We start from the raw sequence: 13,862 nt of genomic DNA, 5'->3' as shown, positions 1-13,862 counted from the left end.
GCCTACCTATTCCACAACTTCCCACTTACCAAAAACTTCACATCTTTTATTTTGAAATTCACACCCAATTCCCTTTTCCCTTCTCATTTCTACATTTTTCAACCGATTCAACCCATTCCAACTTTCAACTGTTCATCATTTTTCTACCTATTCCACAACTTACCAAAAACTTCACATCTTTTATTTTGGAATTCACACCCAATTCCTTTTTCCCTTCTCATTTCTACATTTTTCAACCGATTCAACCCATTCCAACTTTCAACTGTTCATCATTTTTCTACCTATTCCACAATTTCCCACTTACCAAAAACTTCACGTCTTTTATTTTGAAATTCACACCCAATTCCTTTTTCCCTTCTCATTTCTACATTTTTCAACCGATTCAACCCATTCCAACTTTCAACTGTTCATCATTTTTTTACCTATTCCACAACTTACAAAAAACTTCTCATCTTTTATTTTGAAATTCACACCCAGTTCCTTTTTCTTTTTTTCTTTTTTCCCTCATTTCTACATTTTTCCACCGATTCAACTTGTTTCAACATCATTCTGCAGCATTCCTTCAATATTTATTCAACTTCGTCACCTTCACACGCAATTCCTTCAGGAATTGCAAATTCTAGTTATAATTGCTATGCATAGATGAAAAAATGATGTAAAGGGAAAGATATTTTGACATCAAGATGTATTAAAGCATGCTTTCTTTAGAAATGTAGTTTTCTTGGTCTGTGCAAATTACACACATCTACTATGACAATGTTAGCTAACTAGCTATTCCGACTACCTGGGGGTTTTTAATTCTATATTGTATGAACCCTTTTTTACACATTTTACTTACCGTAATTTTTGGACTATAAATCGCACCGGAGTATAAGTCGCACCAGCCATAAAATGCCCAAAAAAGTGAAAAAAAACATATATAAGTCACTCCGGAGTATAAGTCGCATTTTGGGGGGCAATTTATTCGACAAAATCCAACACCAAGAACAGTCATGAACGAGCAACAACAGGCTAAACGATAGGTATGCTAACGTGACATAAACACAAACTAAGAGCTGAGAACGGCCCCGACGTAAAATTCAGAGTTATTCAAAAAACTATTACATAAATAACACGTTAATAAAACCATCTGCGTCACTCCAATTCATTAAATCCATCAATCGTCCTTTGTCAACACGATGCGTGCGCGCCGCTGACGGCTCTTGCCCTTCAAAATATTCCACAGGCCCATACAACGATATATAAATTATATATCAAATAACTATTATATAAGCAATAATGTTATCAAACCATCTGTGCACTCTAAATCATTAAATTCATCGATCAAACTCCTCGTCCTTTGTCAACATCGCCGCGCATGCGCCCTGACGTCAGCCTTGTCGTTATTCCACAGATCTACTATATACCGTTTTTTTCCGTGTATAGTGCGCCCCCATGTATAGTACGCACCCCTAAAAATGGCATGCTGATGCTGGAAAAAAGCTTGTACCCATGTATAATACGCACCCAATTTTTATGAATTTTTTTTAAAAAAAAATTTAATTTTTTTTTTTTTTTTTTTTTTTAAAGTCCCAATGATCGTCACACACGCAGGGAGGCAATGGGTCCCATTTTTATAGTCTTTGGTATGGTCTTAACTAGGCTGGATGTAATTTTTTTTGTTGGCGTTGATTTCTCCGACTGCTCATAAACGCACCACCGCGCTCCGTGCGCATGGAGCGTGTTTGAAGTGAACAGCAGAGAAGAAAGGAACAAGGCAAAGTGTTGTGAAATAAAATATTACTTGTAATACGGATTTAGGTAGAGAACTGAACTCTCGCTCTTTATATAGCTGACGTGTCTTGCTCATCCGTTCTGCGCATCTGTAATGGCGGCCTCCGTATGATATCCGGTTTGCGTGTGTGCGAGAGCGAGAGAGAGCGAGAGAGAAAGCGTGCGAGAGAACGCTCAACCGTAGCGCGCCGCCGACCGCCCAACTGCACCGGGCTGGTCGATTAGTGTGACAGAGCCGTCGCTGAAATTTAGAAGATATTTTTAAAGTCCTGATGTACTTTCTAAAATTTAAGTGGACCTCAGTGCGCACTGCGCAGGGAGCTTAATTTGGTGCGGTCGCGCAACCGCAGCGCGCCGGGCGCTCACTGTCGCATTGCTTAAAGAGCGCCTTTGTGTTTTAGGATGAACAGCAGAGACCAAAGGAACAAGGCAAAGTGTTGTGAAATAAAATATTACCTGTAATACGCATTTTGTTATTTGCTGATTGAAACTGCTAATTAAACTGTGAATTGAAACTAATAGGAAGAAAACAACTCTCGCTCTTTATATAGCTGACGTGTCTTGCGCATCCGTTCTGTGCATTTTATTTCACAACACTTTGCCTTTCTTCTCTGCTGTTCACTTCAAACACGCTCCATGCGACCGCAATGCTCTCGTATCAGACGCTTGCTCGATCACCTGCTCGTTTGCTGTCCCGTGCGCGCACGAAGCGCGGCGGTGCGTTTACGGGCAGTCGGAGAAATCAACGCCAACAAAAAAAATTACATCCAGCCTAGTTAAGACCATACCAAAGACTATAAAAATGGGACCCATTGCCTCCCTGCGTGTGTGACGATCATTGGGACTTAAAAAAAAAAAAAAAAAAAAAAAAAAAAATTTTTTTTTTTTTGTACCCATGTATAATGCGCACCCCAGATTTTAGGACAATAAATTAGTAAAATTTTGCGCACTATACACGGAAAAAAAAGGAAAGACATGGGTTTGGTAAACGGCTCTTTATTTAACAAAACAAACTTACAGGCGTGTGGCGGCGTGGACCTCCAGCCACGGAAGTGGAAGAGAGCTCCATAGAATCAAAGTCAAAGTCAAAGTCAGCTTTATTGTCAATCTCTCCACATGTCACAACACACAAAGAGACCGAAATTACGTTTTTCTCTATCCCACGGTGACGAGACACATAACACGATAGGACCGGACATGCGTAAAAGCCATGACAGAGCCCCATCCACTGTCCTCGGACAGCCGCCCGGCTGAGCGCCGGCCCTCGACTTCCAACCACGGAGGTGAAAGACAGCTCCATAGAATAGGACCGGGCGTGCGTAAAAGCCATGACCGAGCCCCATCCACCGTCCTCGGACAGCCAGCCGGCCGAACGTTGGTAGACTCACCAGGTATTTAGGTTGCGGTGAGCCTTTTTCATGTCTGATGTAATTTAAAAAAATTATCATATAGGCTTATTTATAACAGGGAAATTAATCAATGAGCACAATAAAAACATATTTTTAGAAATATCCTCATACTAAAAGCCATTTCCTGCAGTGAAAGTTTTCTCTAAGAACATATTTACCTTGTATTTGTCCTGTATCAGGGGCATTCCAAGAGCTTGAAATTCGTGACGAAATACGGTGACATCATCGCTATAAATTAAACGTGTAATATCTGCAAAACCGTAGCAGCACAAACGAAGGTCTTTGCAGTACAAACAGCACAAACGAACGGTACCATTTTGGGTCCATTTGGAGGTAAATGGGGGGCTGAGTGACGTCATCACTACAAATTAAATGTGTAATATCTATGAAACCGTAGCAGCACAAACGAATGTTTTTGCGGCACAAACCGGCACAAACGAACGGTACCATTTTGGGTCCATTTAGAGTTAAATGGTGGGCTGGGTGACAACATCGCTATAAATTAAATGTGTAATATCTACGAAACCGTAGCAGCACAAACAAATGTTTTTGCAACCCAAACCAGCACAAACGGAGCACAAACGAACGGTACCATTTTGGGTTTATTTGGAGCAGATGGGGGGCTGGGTGAAGTCAGGATAACCTATGAAATAATCTTTCATAACTAAAAAACCGTAGCAGCACAAACAAAAATTTCTACGGCACAAACCAGCCCAAACAAAGCACAAACTATTTTCCTTAAATTTTGCGTGGGGTGGGGGGCCAGCTTCACGCAGGTGTGCTGTGGTAAGGGATGCCATCAAGCTGATACCCATGGCGTGCTGCTGACCTTGACTCGGGACGTCGTGAGTCGGTGGAGAGAAGACCTCCTCAATTCCAACCACGCGTTCCATAGTGGAAGCAGGGCCTGGAGGTGGACCATCTAATCTTTGGGGTCGAAGTCACTGAGGTAGTTAAAAAACTCCTCGGAGGCAAGGCCCCGGGGGTGGATGCGATCCGCTCGGAGTTCTTAAAGGCTCTGGATGTTGTGGGGATGTCTTGGCTGACGCGTGTCTACAAAATTGCGTAGACATCGGAGACCGTACCTCTAGATTGGCAGACTGGGGTATTGGTTCCCGTCTTTAAGAAGGGGAACCGGAGGGTGTGTTCCAACTACAGAGGAATCACAGCCTCCCTGGTAAGGTCTATTCAAGAGTGCTGGAGAAGAGGGCCCGTCGGGAGGTCGAATTTTGGATTCAGGAAGAGCAGCGTAGTTTTTGTCCTGGCCGTGGAACTGTGGACCAAGTCTATACCCTCGGCAGGATCCTTGAGGGTGCGTGGGAGTTCGCATAACCAGTCCACATGCGTTTTATGGACTTGGAGAAGGCGTTTGACTGTGTCCTCGGGAAGTTCTGTGGAGGTTGCTTCGGGGGTACGGGGTGCCGAACCAACTGATAAGGGCGGTTCAGTCCCTGTATCATCGATGGAGTTTGGTCCGCATTTCCGGCAGTAAGTCGGATTCGTTCCCAGTGAGGGTTGGACTGCGCCAAGGCTGCCCTTTGTGACTGATTCTGTTCATATAGGTTTGATGGACAGAATTTCTGGGCGCAGCCGAGGCGTTGAGGGTGTACGGTTTGGGGACCTCAGCATTGCATCTCTGCTTTTTGCAGACGACGTGGTGCTGTTGGCCTCTCCAAGCCATGATCTCCAGCTCTCACTTGAGCGGTTCGCAGCAGAGTGTGACGCAGTCGGGATGAGGGTCAGCACCTCCAAATCTGCAGTGCAGCTGACTGTTATAGTGGTGCACGCAGTTGCAGCGGCTCAGTGCTCTCCGATCTACGCAGTTTGTTTTTTGTTAGTGTTTGTACTCACTGTTTGTCGATCATACACCACCTACAACCGGCAGGAGCTCCTCAGGATAGGAGTTTGCTGCGATTTGAGTGTCACAGTGGAGTTTCACCACTCTCAAAACACACCGGAGGATATCATCAGGCGCCCCGGCTCCCCTTGGATCACCATCCCCGCTGGAAGAAAGCGAAGGCGGCGCAGAGAGAGGAGGCAAAAGCGGGGCTGCAGGGCCGGCGCGCTAACCAGGCTACGGAAGCGGCCGTTCAAACCACCGCTCCCTAGCTTGTTTCTCACCAACGCCAGGTCTCTCACTAACAAAATGAATAAACTAAGGCTACAGATCTCAGCGAACCGGACCGTGAACGACTGCTGGATGCTGCTGATCATGGAAACCTGGCTTCATCCACTCATACCAAACTCTGCTATCGAGCTAGCAGGCTACCCCACACAGCTTCATGACAGGACTGAGAACTCCGGCAAGAGCAAGGGAGGGGGGCTCTGTATGTAAGTCAATAACAACTTGTGTACTAATATGGTGACTGTAGACAGTCACTGCTGCCCGACCCTGGAGTATGCGACTATTAAATGTAGGCCCTTTTACCTCCCTCGTGAATTTATCGTAGTCATGACGACTGTTGTCTACATACCTCCGGCGGCTAATGCTAAGATAGCTATTGGACTATTACATGGCAGTATTAGCAGCCAGCTGAGCAGATATCCTGACGCAGGCCACATCATAGCAGGGGACTTTAATCATACAGACTTGAAAGCAGTACTTCCTAGATTCCACCAGCACGTTAAATGTCTCACTACAGGAGCTAACACTCTGGAGAAGGTCTACTCCAACATCAAGCTAGGCTACAGGGAAAAACAGCTACCTCACCCCGGCCAGTCTGACCACATATCACTACTATTAATCCCTGCATATACCATCATCAGGAAATCTACTCCTGTCATCACTACAACTGTTAAAACCTGGCCTTATGACGCTCTCGGCAGTTGAAGGACTGCTTCGACAAGACTAACTGGGACATCTTCGAACACCGGGACCTGAACGTGTTCGCAGACAGTTTTCTGTTTTATATCAAGCACTGCACAGACACTGTCACGGTGGACAAACGTATACAGATATACCCCAACCAGAAGCCCTGGATGACCCGGGAGGTCCTTCGGCTGCTGGAGGAGAGGGACACCGCCTTGTCCCTGAGATCTGAGGATGGGGCTCTCTACAGCACAGCCAGAGCCAACCTGAGGAGAGGCATCAGAGAAGCCCAGCTAGACTACGCGAGGAGGATTCAGGATCACCTGGACAGCAACAACAGCAGGCAGGTGTGGCAGGGAGTCCAGCATCTTACTAACTACAGGACCACCATCGGAGCTGCTGAAGGGGACGCCTCACTGGCAGAAGCCCTTAACACCTTCTTTGCCCGGTTCGAGTCCGAGCCACCTGAAGCGGCCACATCGCATCCCACAGTCCGCAGCAGCTTCACCCTGACAGTGGAAGAGCACGAGGTGAGGCGCACGCTGCGGACCATCAACCCGAAGAAGGCTGCGGGTCCTGACGGCGTCACTGGGCGTGTTCTGAAGTACTGCGCAGATCAGCTGGCTGGGGTCTTCACCAAGATCTTCAACCAGTCCCTTACCCTCCACTATAGTCCCCCTGCCCAAGAAACACCATATCACAAGCCTTAATGACTACCGGCCAGTCGCACTCACCCCGGTGGTGATGAAGAGCTTTGAAAAGCTGGTCCGGGGTCAGATCACATCACTCCTGCTCTGAGGTTTTGACCCCCACCAGTTTGCCTACAGGGCTAATAGCAGTAGCTACAGCCCTCCATGCTGTCCCACCTGGAGCAGCCTGGGAGCTATGTGCGGATGCTCTTCGTGGACTTCAGCTCTGCTTTTAACACCATACTCCCCCACAGACTGGGGGACATACTGGGGGACCTGGGACTTGCACACAACACCTGCATGTGGATTAAGAGCTTCTTGACAGGCTGCAGCCAAAGGGTGAGAATGGGCCGTCATACATCCACACCTCTTAGCCTTGGTACCGGGTCCCCACAGGGCTGCATACTGAATCCACTGCTCTACATGCTCTACACCAGGGGTGGGCAAACTAACTGGGTTCTAAATTTGGACCGGAGGGCCGAACCAGGAGCAGATGGATGTAGTGTTTGTTGAAGTAATATAAGCGACCTGTAAAGGTCATTGCGTAAAAGATTTTGGCCTTTAGTCGGTAGTAAAGCATGGATATTCAAAAAAAGTTTTTTGAAAACAAATGAATTTATTAACAGCGTTAAAAAAAAATCACTAATAAACTGCTATCAGTGCTTCTCATAAAATACGACACTGTTATTATGAATAACAGTCTCCATCACTTCAGTGCCTGAGGGCCAGAATAATGAAAGATGTTTATCTTATGAGATCACATCAAACGGCAAACATTCTGACCAAATATATCATCTTGAAGAATCGGTGAAAGCATACGTCCAAATAAAGTAATCAAAACAGCAACACGGTGAGGGGTATCTGAAAATCAGAGCAGAGCTTTAACTCACAAACACCTGGTAACAGAGGTAAGGAAACGGGAAACACTTCCTTAAAGTAAGCCTTACGAACTTTACAGGTTAAGATTAGTCGCAAACAGGTGGTGCATCAATGTCCTCGAGCATCCTGCAGAGAATGAGAATGGTCACTAGTTTCAATCCCTGCTATGTGTACAAATCATATTCAAAATGGATTTTTTGTACAACAAACTTGAGAGCCTCTCCTTCATTTTCAGTGGGAACAGTGTTGTTGGTCTCCCTTTTGGAGTCTGGAGTAAAATTTGTTGTGGCAATTCTTAGGAGAGATCCGAGGTGTTGGTCCGTTTACCTCGATCTGTGACGGGTTGATGTGACTGAACGTCACGTCACGTACGTCGAGCCAAATTGGCCACTCTTTTAAACACTCGGCACTGTGTCCACCTTGCTTTTCCTTGGGCGACTCATTTTAATAGAAGGATTCCAGGGGAAGGTTTGTGGGTGGCTTTAGCGTAAAACTGTATCTGAAAGCTCAGCGCGTGAATTACAAGAATGCTGTCGTCACAGCCCACGCTCTAGATTCGGCACTGATACAAATAGAGCACGAGTGCGGCATGTCCGTACTACTGAGTACGTACACGCACTTTCTGACACGGCTTCCGGTAGTAAATGCGCAGGCGAGCGATTCCCCATCTACTGGGGAAACAGTCATTGCAGGCAAAATGACCCAAAAAATGTTTAATAATACAATTTATTCAGGGTTGGCGGGCCGGATTAAACTGTCCCGTGGGCCGGATGTGGCCCGCGGGCCGTAGTTTGCCCATACCTGCTCTACACACACATGCACCCCCGCCCACCGCAGCGACACCATTGTAAAGTTTGCGGATGACACCACCGTGATGGGGCTCATCTCAGAGGGGGATGAGTCTGCCTACAGGGACGAGGTGGTGCAGCTGTCGGAGTGGTGCGAAGAGAACAATCTGCTCCTAAACACAGTGTCAAACGCGCACTTTTTATCGAAGTGCCTCCGGCTCCCCAGTAACGGGTTCAATAAGACGGGGCGAAGGGACTCGTCTGTAGCTGACCACCCGAGTTAAATTAATTCTACCAGAATCAATCTAATTTCTATACGACGCCAACCTCTTTCAAGTCATCCGACGCGCGAGCCGAGTAACTCAATTCGAGGCAAGTCGCCGGTATGACCACGCCGTAATGATGGCTCCCTTCGGTTGCTTGATGCTGGTATTACGTTACGGATATTTTTTAGATGCCTTTGTTAAGACCTCAAGGATTCGTTAATTTACTAGAGCGCCCTCACCCTAGCTGAGCTCAAGATAACTACTTCGAACCAGATCTGACAATTCCTGATGTTAAGGATTAAAGTTGTCTTCACTTTAAAAAGAATTGAACGGATTTAAAGAATGACTATGATAGGGAAATAGACATTTCAAAGTTGTAATTACCGCATAAAAAACCATGCTCGACATAGTTAATACGAAATAATCAATACCGAATTAAGGCTCAAGAAGAGATTTAATGAATAAGCAAGAAAAAGAATTGCAAGTCGAAAAAACAAAATAACAAGACTCACCCAGACAGAACAAGAGAGGAGACTAAAGGTCTAAAATCCTATTTGGTTGAACAAGTCGAGTGATTGGCTCTCCTTTGTTCCAAAATCCGAATTCTGTTTAAAAAAGAGGAAAGGTCTGGCCATGAGGAGAAAGTAAAAGTGGCGACTTCCCCTTTTCAGCCCGGTGGCTTTCTCCCCTGCTTTCCTCGAAGCTTAAAATTTGACAAAGTCCAATTCGAAGACTCTGGAAATTCATTTTAGTAGATTTTGGTTCAATCTCAAAAAGAATGCAAAATCCATCTTCGTTCTTTTACTCCGGGCAGCGTCACGGCCATCGCCCTGACTAGGAAGAAGCGCGCCCGCTCTGCGTCCGGGCAACCTATTTATAGGCTTCTGGCATTAGCTAATCGGAATTACATCATCCGGCACGTCAGGTGGCCTTCGTGAAAGTTTCTGGAAGTTTCGAGAATGTTCCTTAGCTGATGCCTGTCCAGGCCAGCTAGAAACCACTAGTTGTCTTGGCAACCTTGCTTCAAGCAGCAATCACCGGAAACATGTTTCCTGTTTTGCTCGTTCTTTACTTTTAGTATTAGCCCTTAAGTCTCCTCTCAACTTAATGCATTCAGGTATGGATGGAACACCAATGTTAAATACAGGTTGGACAAAACATTGCAACATGAATCACATATATCTTGTCTAATAAAGATCAATCTCAACACATAATAGTACTTAACACAATAATGGGTTCTTCCAACCTAAACACATATATTGATATTGCTCAAGCTGTTGCATCTTAAAATTATGGCATAGCGAATTCATATTCCAAAATTGTGCATTGCTACGTGTTTGAACAGGTCGTGTCCTCCCAATTATGAGGGTGCGAGTTCGATTCCACCTCCGGCCCTCCCTGTGTGGAGTTTGCATGTTCTCCCCGGGCCCGCGTGAGTTTTCTCCGGGCACTCCGGTTTCCTCCCACATCCCAAAAACATGCTTGGTAGGCCGATTGAAGACTCCAAATTGTCCCTAGGTATGAGTGTGAGTGCAAATGGTTGTTTGTCTCTGTGTGCCCTGCGATTGGCTGGCAACCGGTTCAGGGTGTCCCCCGCCTACTGCCCGATGACGGCTGGGATAGGCTCCAGCACGCCCGCGACCCCCGTGGGGACTAAGCGGTTCAGAAAATGGATGGATGGATTTGTTCATTTCCATCAAGTCACCCCTATGTCAAGCTTTAACACCATCACCTGGCTAAATTTTGAACTACTACATGTTTTGGGATAGCCAATGTGCCTGGGCCAAATTCACTACCTAATTTTACACCATCTCGTACCACCATGTCACTTGACAACAGCTAAAACCCAAGAACTGGTCATTGACTTTAGGAGGAAAAAACAGACATTCCACCACTAATCATCAATGGGGTCTGTGTGGAGAGGGTGTCCTTCTTCCGCTTCCTGGAAGTCCACACCGAAGAGGACTTCACCTGGAGTGTGAACACCTCTGAGCTGGTAAAAAGGCCCAGCAGAGACTCTACTTCCTAAGGGTGCTCAGGAGGTACAGCATCACACAGAGACTGCTGGTGTCTTTCTATGGGTACTCCATTGAGAGCATTTTAACATACTGTACAGGACTGTCTCAGAAAATTTGAATATTGTGATGAAGTTAATTATTTTCTGTAATGCAATTAAAAAACCAAAAATGTCATACATTCTGGATTCATTACAAATCAACTGAAATATTGCAAGCCTTTTATTATTTTAATATTGCTGATTATGGCATACAGCTTAAGAAAACTCAAATATCCTATCTCAAAATATTAAAATATAAGTATACTAGTAGGGTATTCAACTAATCACTTGAATCGTCTAATTAACTTGAAACACTTGCAAGGACTTCCTGAGCCTTGAAAAACACATCTTGGTTCAGTAAACTAAATCACAAGTATGGGGAAGACTGCTGATCTGACTGCTGTCCAGAGGACCATCATTGACACCCTCCATCAGGAGGGTAAGACACAAAAAGAAATTTCTCAAAGAGCAAGCTGTTCACAGAGTGCAGTTTCAAAGCACATCCACAAAATGTCTGTTGGAAGGGGGAAATGTGGCATGAAACGCTGCACAACCAAGAGAGATGACCACACCCTGAACAGCATTGTGAAGAAGAGTCGCTTCCAAAATTTGGGGTAGCTTCAACGACAGTGGACTGAAGCTGGAGTCCAGGTATCAAAAGCCACTGTTCACAGACGTGTTCGGGAAATGGGCTACACAAGCCGTATTCCCATGGTCAAGCCACTACTGAACTCAAGACAACGGAAGAAGAGTCTGACTTGGGCTATGGAAAAGAAGCAATGGACAGTTGCAGAGTGGTCCAAAGTCCTCTTCAGACGAAAGCAAGTTTTGTATTTCATTTGGAAGTCAAGGCGCCAGAGTCTGGAGAAAGGCTGGAGAGGAGCAAAATCCAAGTTGCTTGAAATCCAGTGTGAAGTTCACACAGTCTGCGATGGTTTGGGGAGCCATGTCAGCTGCTGGTGTTGGTCCACTGTGTTTCATCAAGTCCAGAGTAAATGCAGTTTTTAGAGCACTACATGCTTCCGTCTGCTGGAATGCTCTATGGAGATGAGGATTTTCATTTTCCAGCATGATCTGGCACTTTCCCACAGTGCCAAAACCACCAGTAAATGGTGTACTGATCATGGCATTACTGTCCTCGATTGGCCTGCCAATTCTCCTGACCTGAACCCCATAGAACATTTGTAGGGTGTTGTGAAGAAGAAGCTGAAAGACACCAGACCCAACAATGCAAAGGAGCTTAAGGCGACTATTGAAGCATCCTGCGCATCCATAACACCTCAGCAATGCCACAGGCTGATTGCCTCCATGCCACGCCGCAATGATGCAGTAATCCGTGGAAAAGGATTACTGAGTGCATTAATGGACATTTTCAAATGTTTGATTTTGTTTTGCTGTTATAAATCTTTTATTTACTTGGTCTGAAGAAATATTCTAATATTTTGAGATTTTTGAGTTTTCTAAAGATGTAAGCCATCATCAGCAATATTAAAATAATAAAAGGCTTGCAATATTTCAGTTGACTTGTAATGAATCCAGAATGTATGACAATTGTTTTTTTTAATTGCATTACAGGAAATAAAGAACTTTATCACAATATTCTAATCTTCTGAGACAGTTCTGTATATATATTTTTTATTTAGCGAATGCAAAGTCCCTAAGCCAAGCAGTTGCCTCCTGGTCAGCTGTATGGAGGGTGACTGTAGTGTCGTGACTAACCCTCCTTTAAGTCTGTGGAGAGGACAAACTTCTATGATGTATTCCATGGTTTGCTCCTCTCCACAAGCACACAGTGGGGTGGGACTACTGCCCCATTTGTGAAGGCTGGCCAAGCAGGGGTCATGTGTGCGTGTGTGTGCGCGCGCGCGCGTGCGTGTGTGCGTGTGTGTGTGCGTGTGTGTGTGCGTGCGTGTGTGCGTGCGCGTGCGCGTGCGCGTGCGTGCGCGTGCGTGTGCGTGTGTGCGCGTATAGTATACAGATATACACACGCACACACAAACAACAGTATAACGCGGGATTTGAACCCGACGCAAAGTAATACAGAATCGCCTATTAGCCAATCGCATTAAGTGAATGAGCGACCATTCTTTGTTTCACCACAAGCATTTTAAACTGTACTCACCTATCCTTCTTGATGTGAGCTGCTATCAATCTTGTGCCACACGATAGAAACATCCACTTTCCACAAACACCAATAGAAGCCATGTCTGTATTTCTGTCTACACGCGCTTCTGGTGCTATTGCAGCTAACCGGCAGCTTCTTCTTCCTCCTTTTGTGATATTTTTTAGGCGGTTGGCAAACAATTAAGTGGCGCATTTCTCCACCTATTGGTTAGGAGTGTGCACGTCACGTCGTCAGTGGAGCGACAACTTTGAAATAACTGTAGATTGTGCAACCCAACAGCTTTTCAAACGGCGTCTTTGACGGTTAAACGTCAGAAATGTGGGTACTGTAGTGCTTTCTCTACTGATGACATAATTCACTTAATCATATGTGTGTTCTGTTAAATGTTATGCCGTTCATCTTTACAGTTCTGATTCACTTTATAGTTACAGTCCCTTTAAGAGGTCCGGTGACGTTTACCGTGCTGTTGTGCTTGATTTGGTTCTCCCCTGTTGTGCTAGATTTGGTTCCCCCGTGATATTTTATTACCCTGCCGCGGGAACGCGCACGCCTTATTTGGAAAGCGAAAAACCGATGTCGTACGGCGTCAGCACTATGTTGTTTTCAATAAAAACATAAAGAACTCACGTTTGCGTCAGTCAATTTTAAGTTTTATAAAGGATTATTCTGATTTGATGTCTTTAAATTCATCCGCGTTCTGCCATTGAAGCGGGGTGCATTCAAAGACCAGTCGTACAGACGGAACACTCATTCACTTCACCAAAAAGCAACAATATAATTACCGTTTTTTTCCGTGTATAGTGCGCCCCCATGTATAGTACGCACCCTAAGAATGGCATGCTGATGCTGGAAAAATGCTTGTACCCATGTATAATACGCACCCAATTTTTATGAATTTCTTTAAAAAAAATTTTTTTTTTTTTTTTAAGTCCCAATGATCGTCACACACGCAGGGAGGCAATGGGTCCCATTTTTATAGTCTTTGGTATGGTCTTAACTAGGCTGGATGTAATCTTTTTTGTTGGCGTTGATTTCTCCGACTGCCCCTAAACGCACCACCGCGCTCCG

The 13,862-nt window shown here is 45.3% G+C and overlaps 1 protein-coding gene across 14 annotated transcripts in view; it reads right to left on the bottom strand.

Moving 5' to 3' along the window:
* The window catches only part of wdr4 (WD repeat domain 4), a 124,016-nt gene extending 110,496 nt beyond the window's left edge, over positions 1–13,520 (bottom strand). For 4 of the 14 annotated variants that reach the window (XM_061287430.1, XM_061287432.1, XM_061287433.1 and 1 more), the window contains exon 1: positions 12,792–13,510. In XM_061287430.1, coding sequence (XP_061143414.1) covers positions 12,792–12,874 — 83 coding nt within the window. In that variant the 5' untranslated portion in view covers positions 12,875–13,510. Of the gene's footprint in view, positions 1–12,791 lie in introns of all 14 variants that reach the window. The other 10 variants (XM_061287421.1, XM_061287420.1, XM_061287427.1 and 7 more) reach the window with 8 other exon arrangements.
* Between the last annotated feature and the right edge of the window lie 342 nt (positions 13,521–13,862).

This window comes from Syngnathus typhle, linkage group LG9, assembly GCF_033458585.1.
Source record: "Syngnathus typhle isolate RoL2023-S1 ecotype Sweden linkage group LG9, RoL_Styp_1.0, whole genome shotgun sequence".
NCBI classification, from domain to species: Eukaryota; Metazoa; Chordata; class Actinopteri; order Syngnathiformes; family Syngnathidae; genus Syngnathus; species Syngnathus typhle.
The sequence above is the reverse complement of the archived record's forward strand: the minus strand, read 5'-3'. Positions and strand labels throughout refer to the sequence as shown.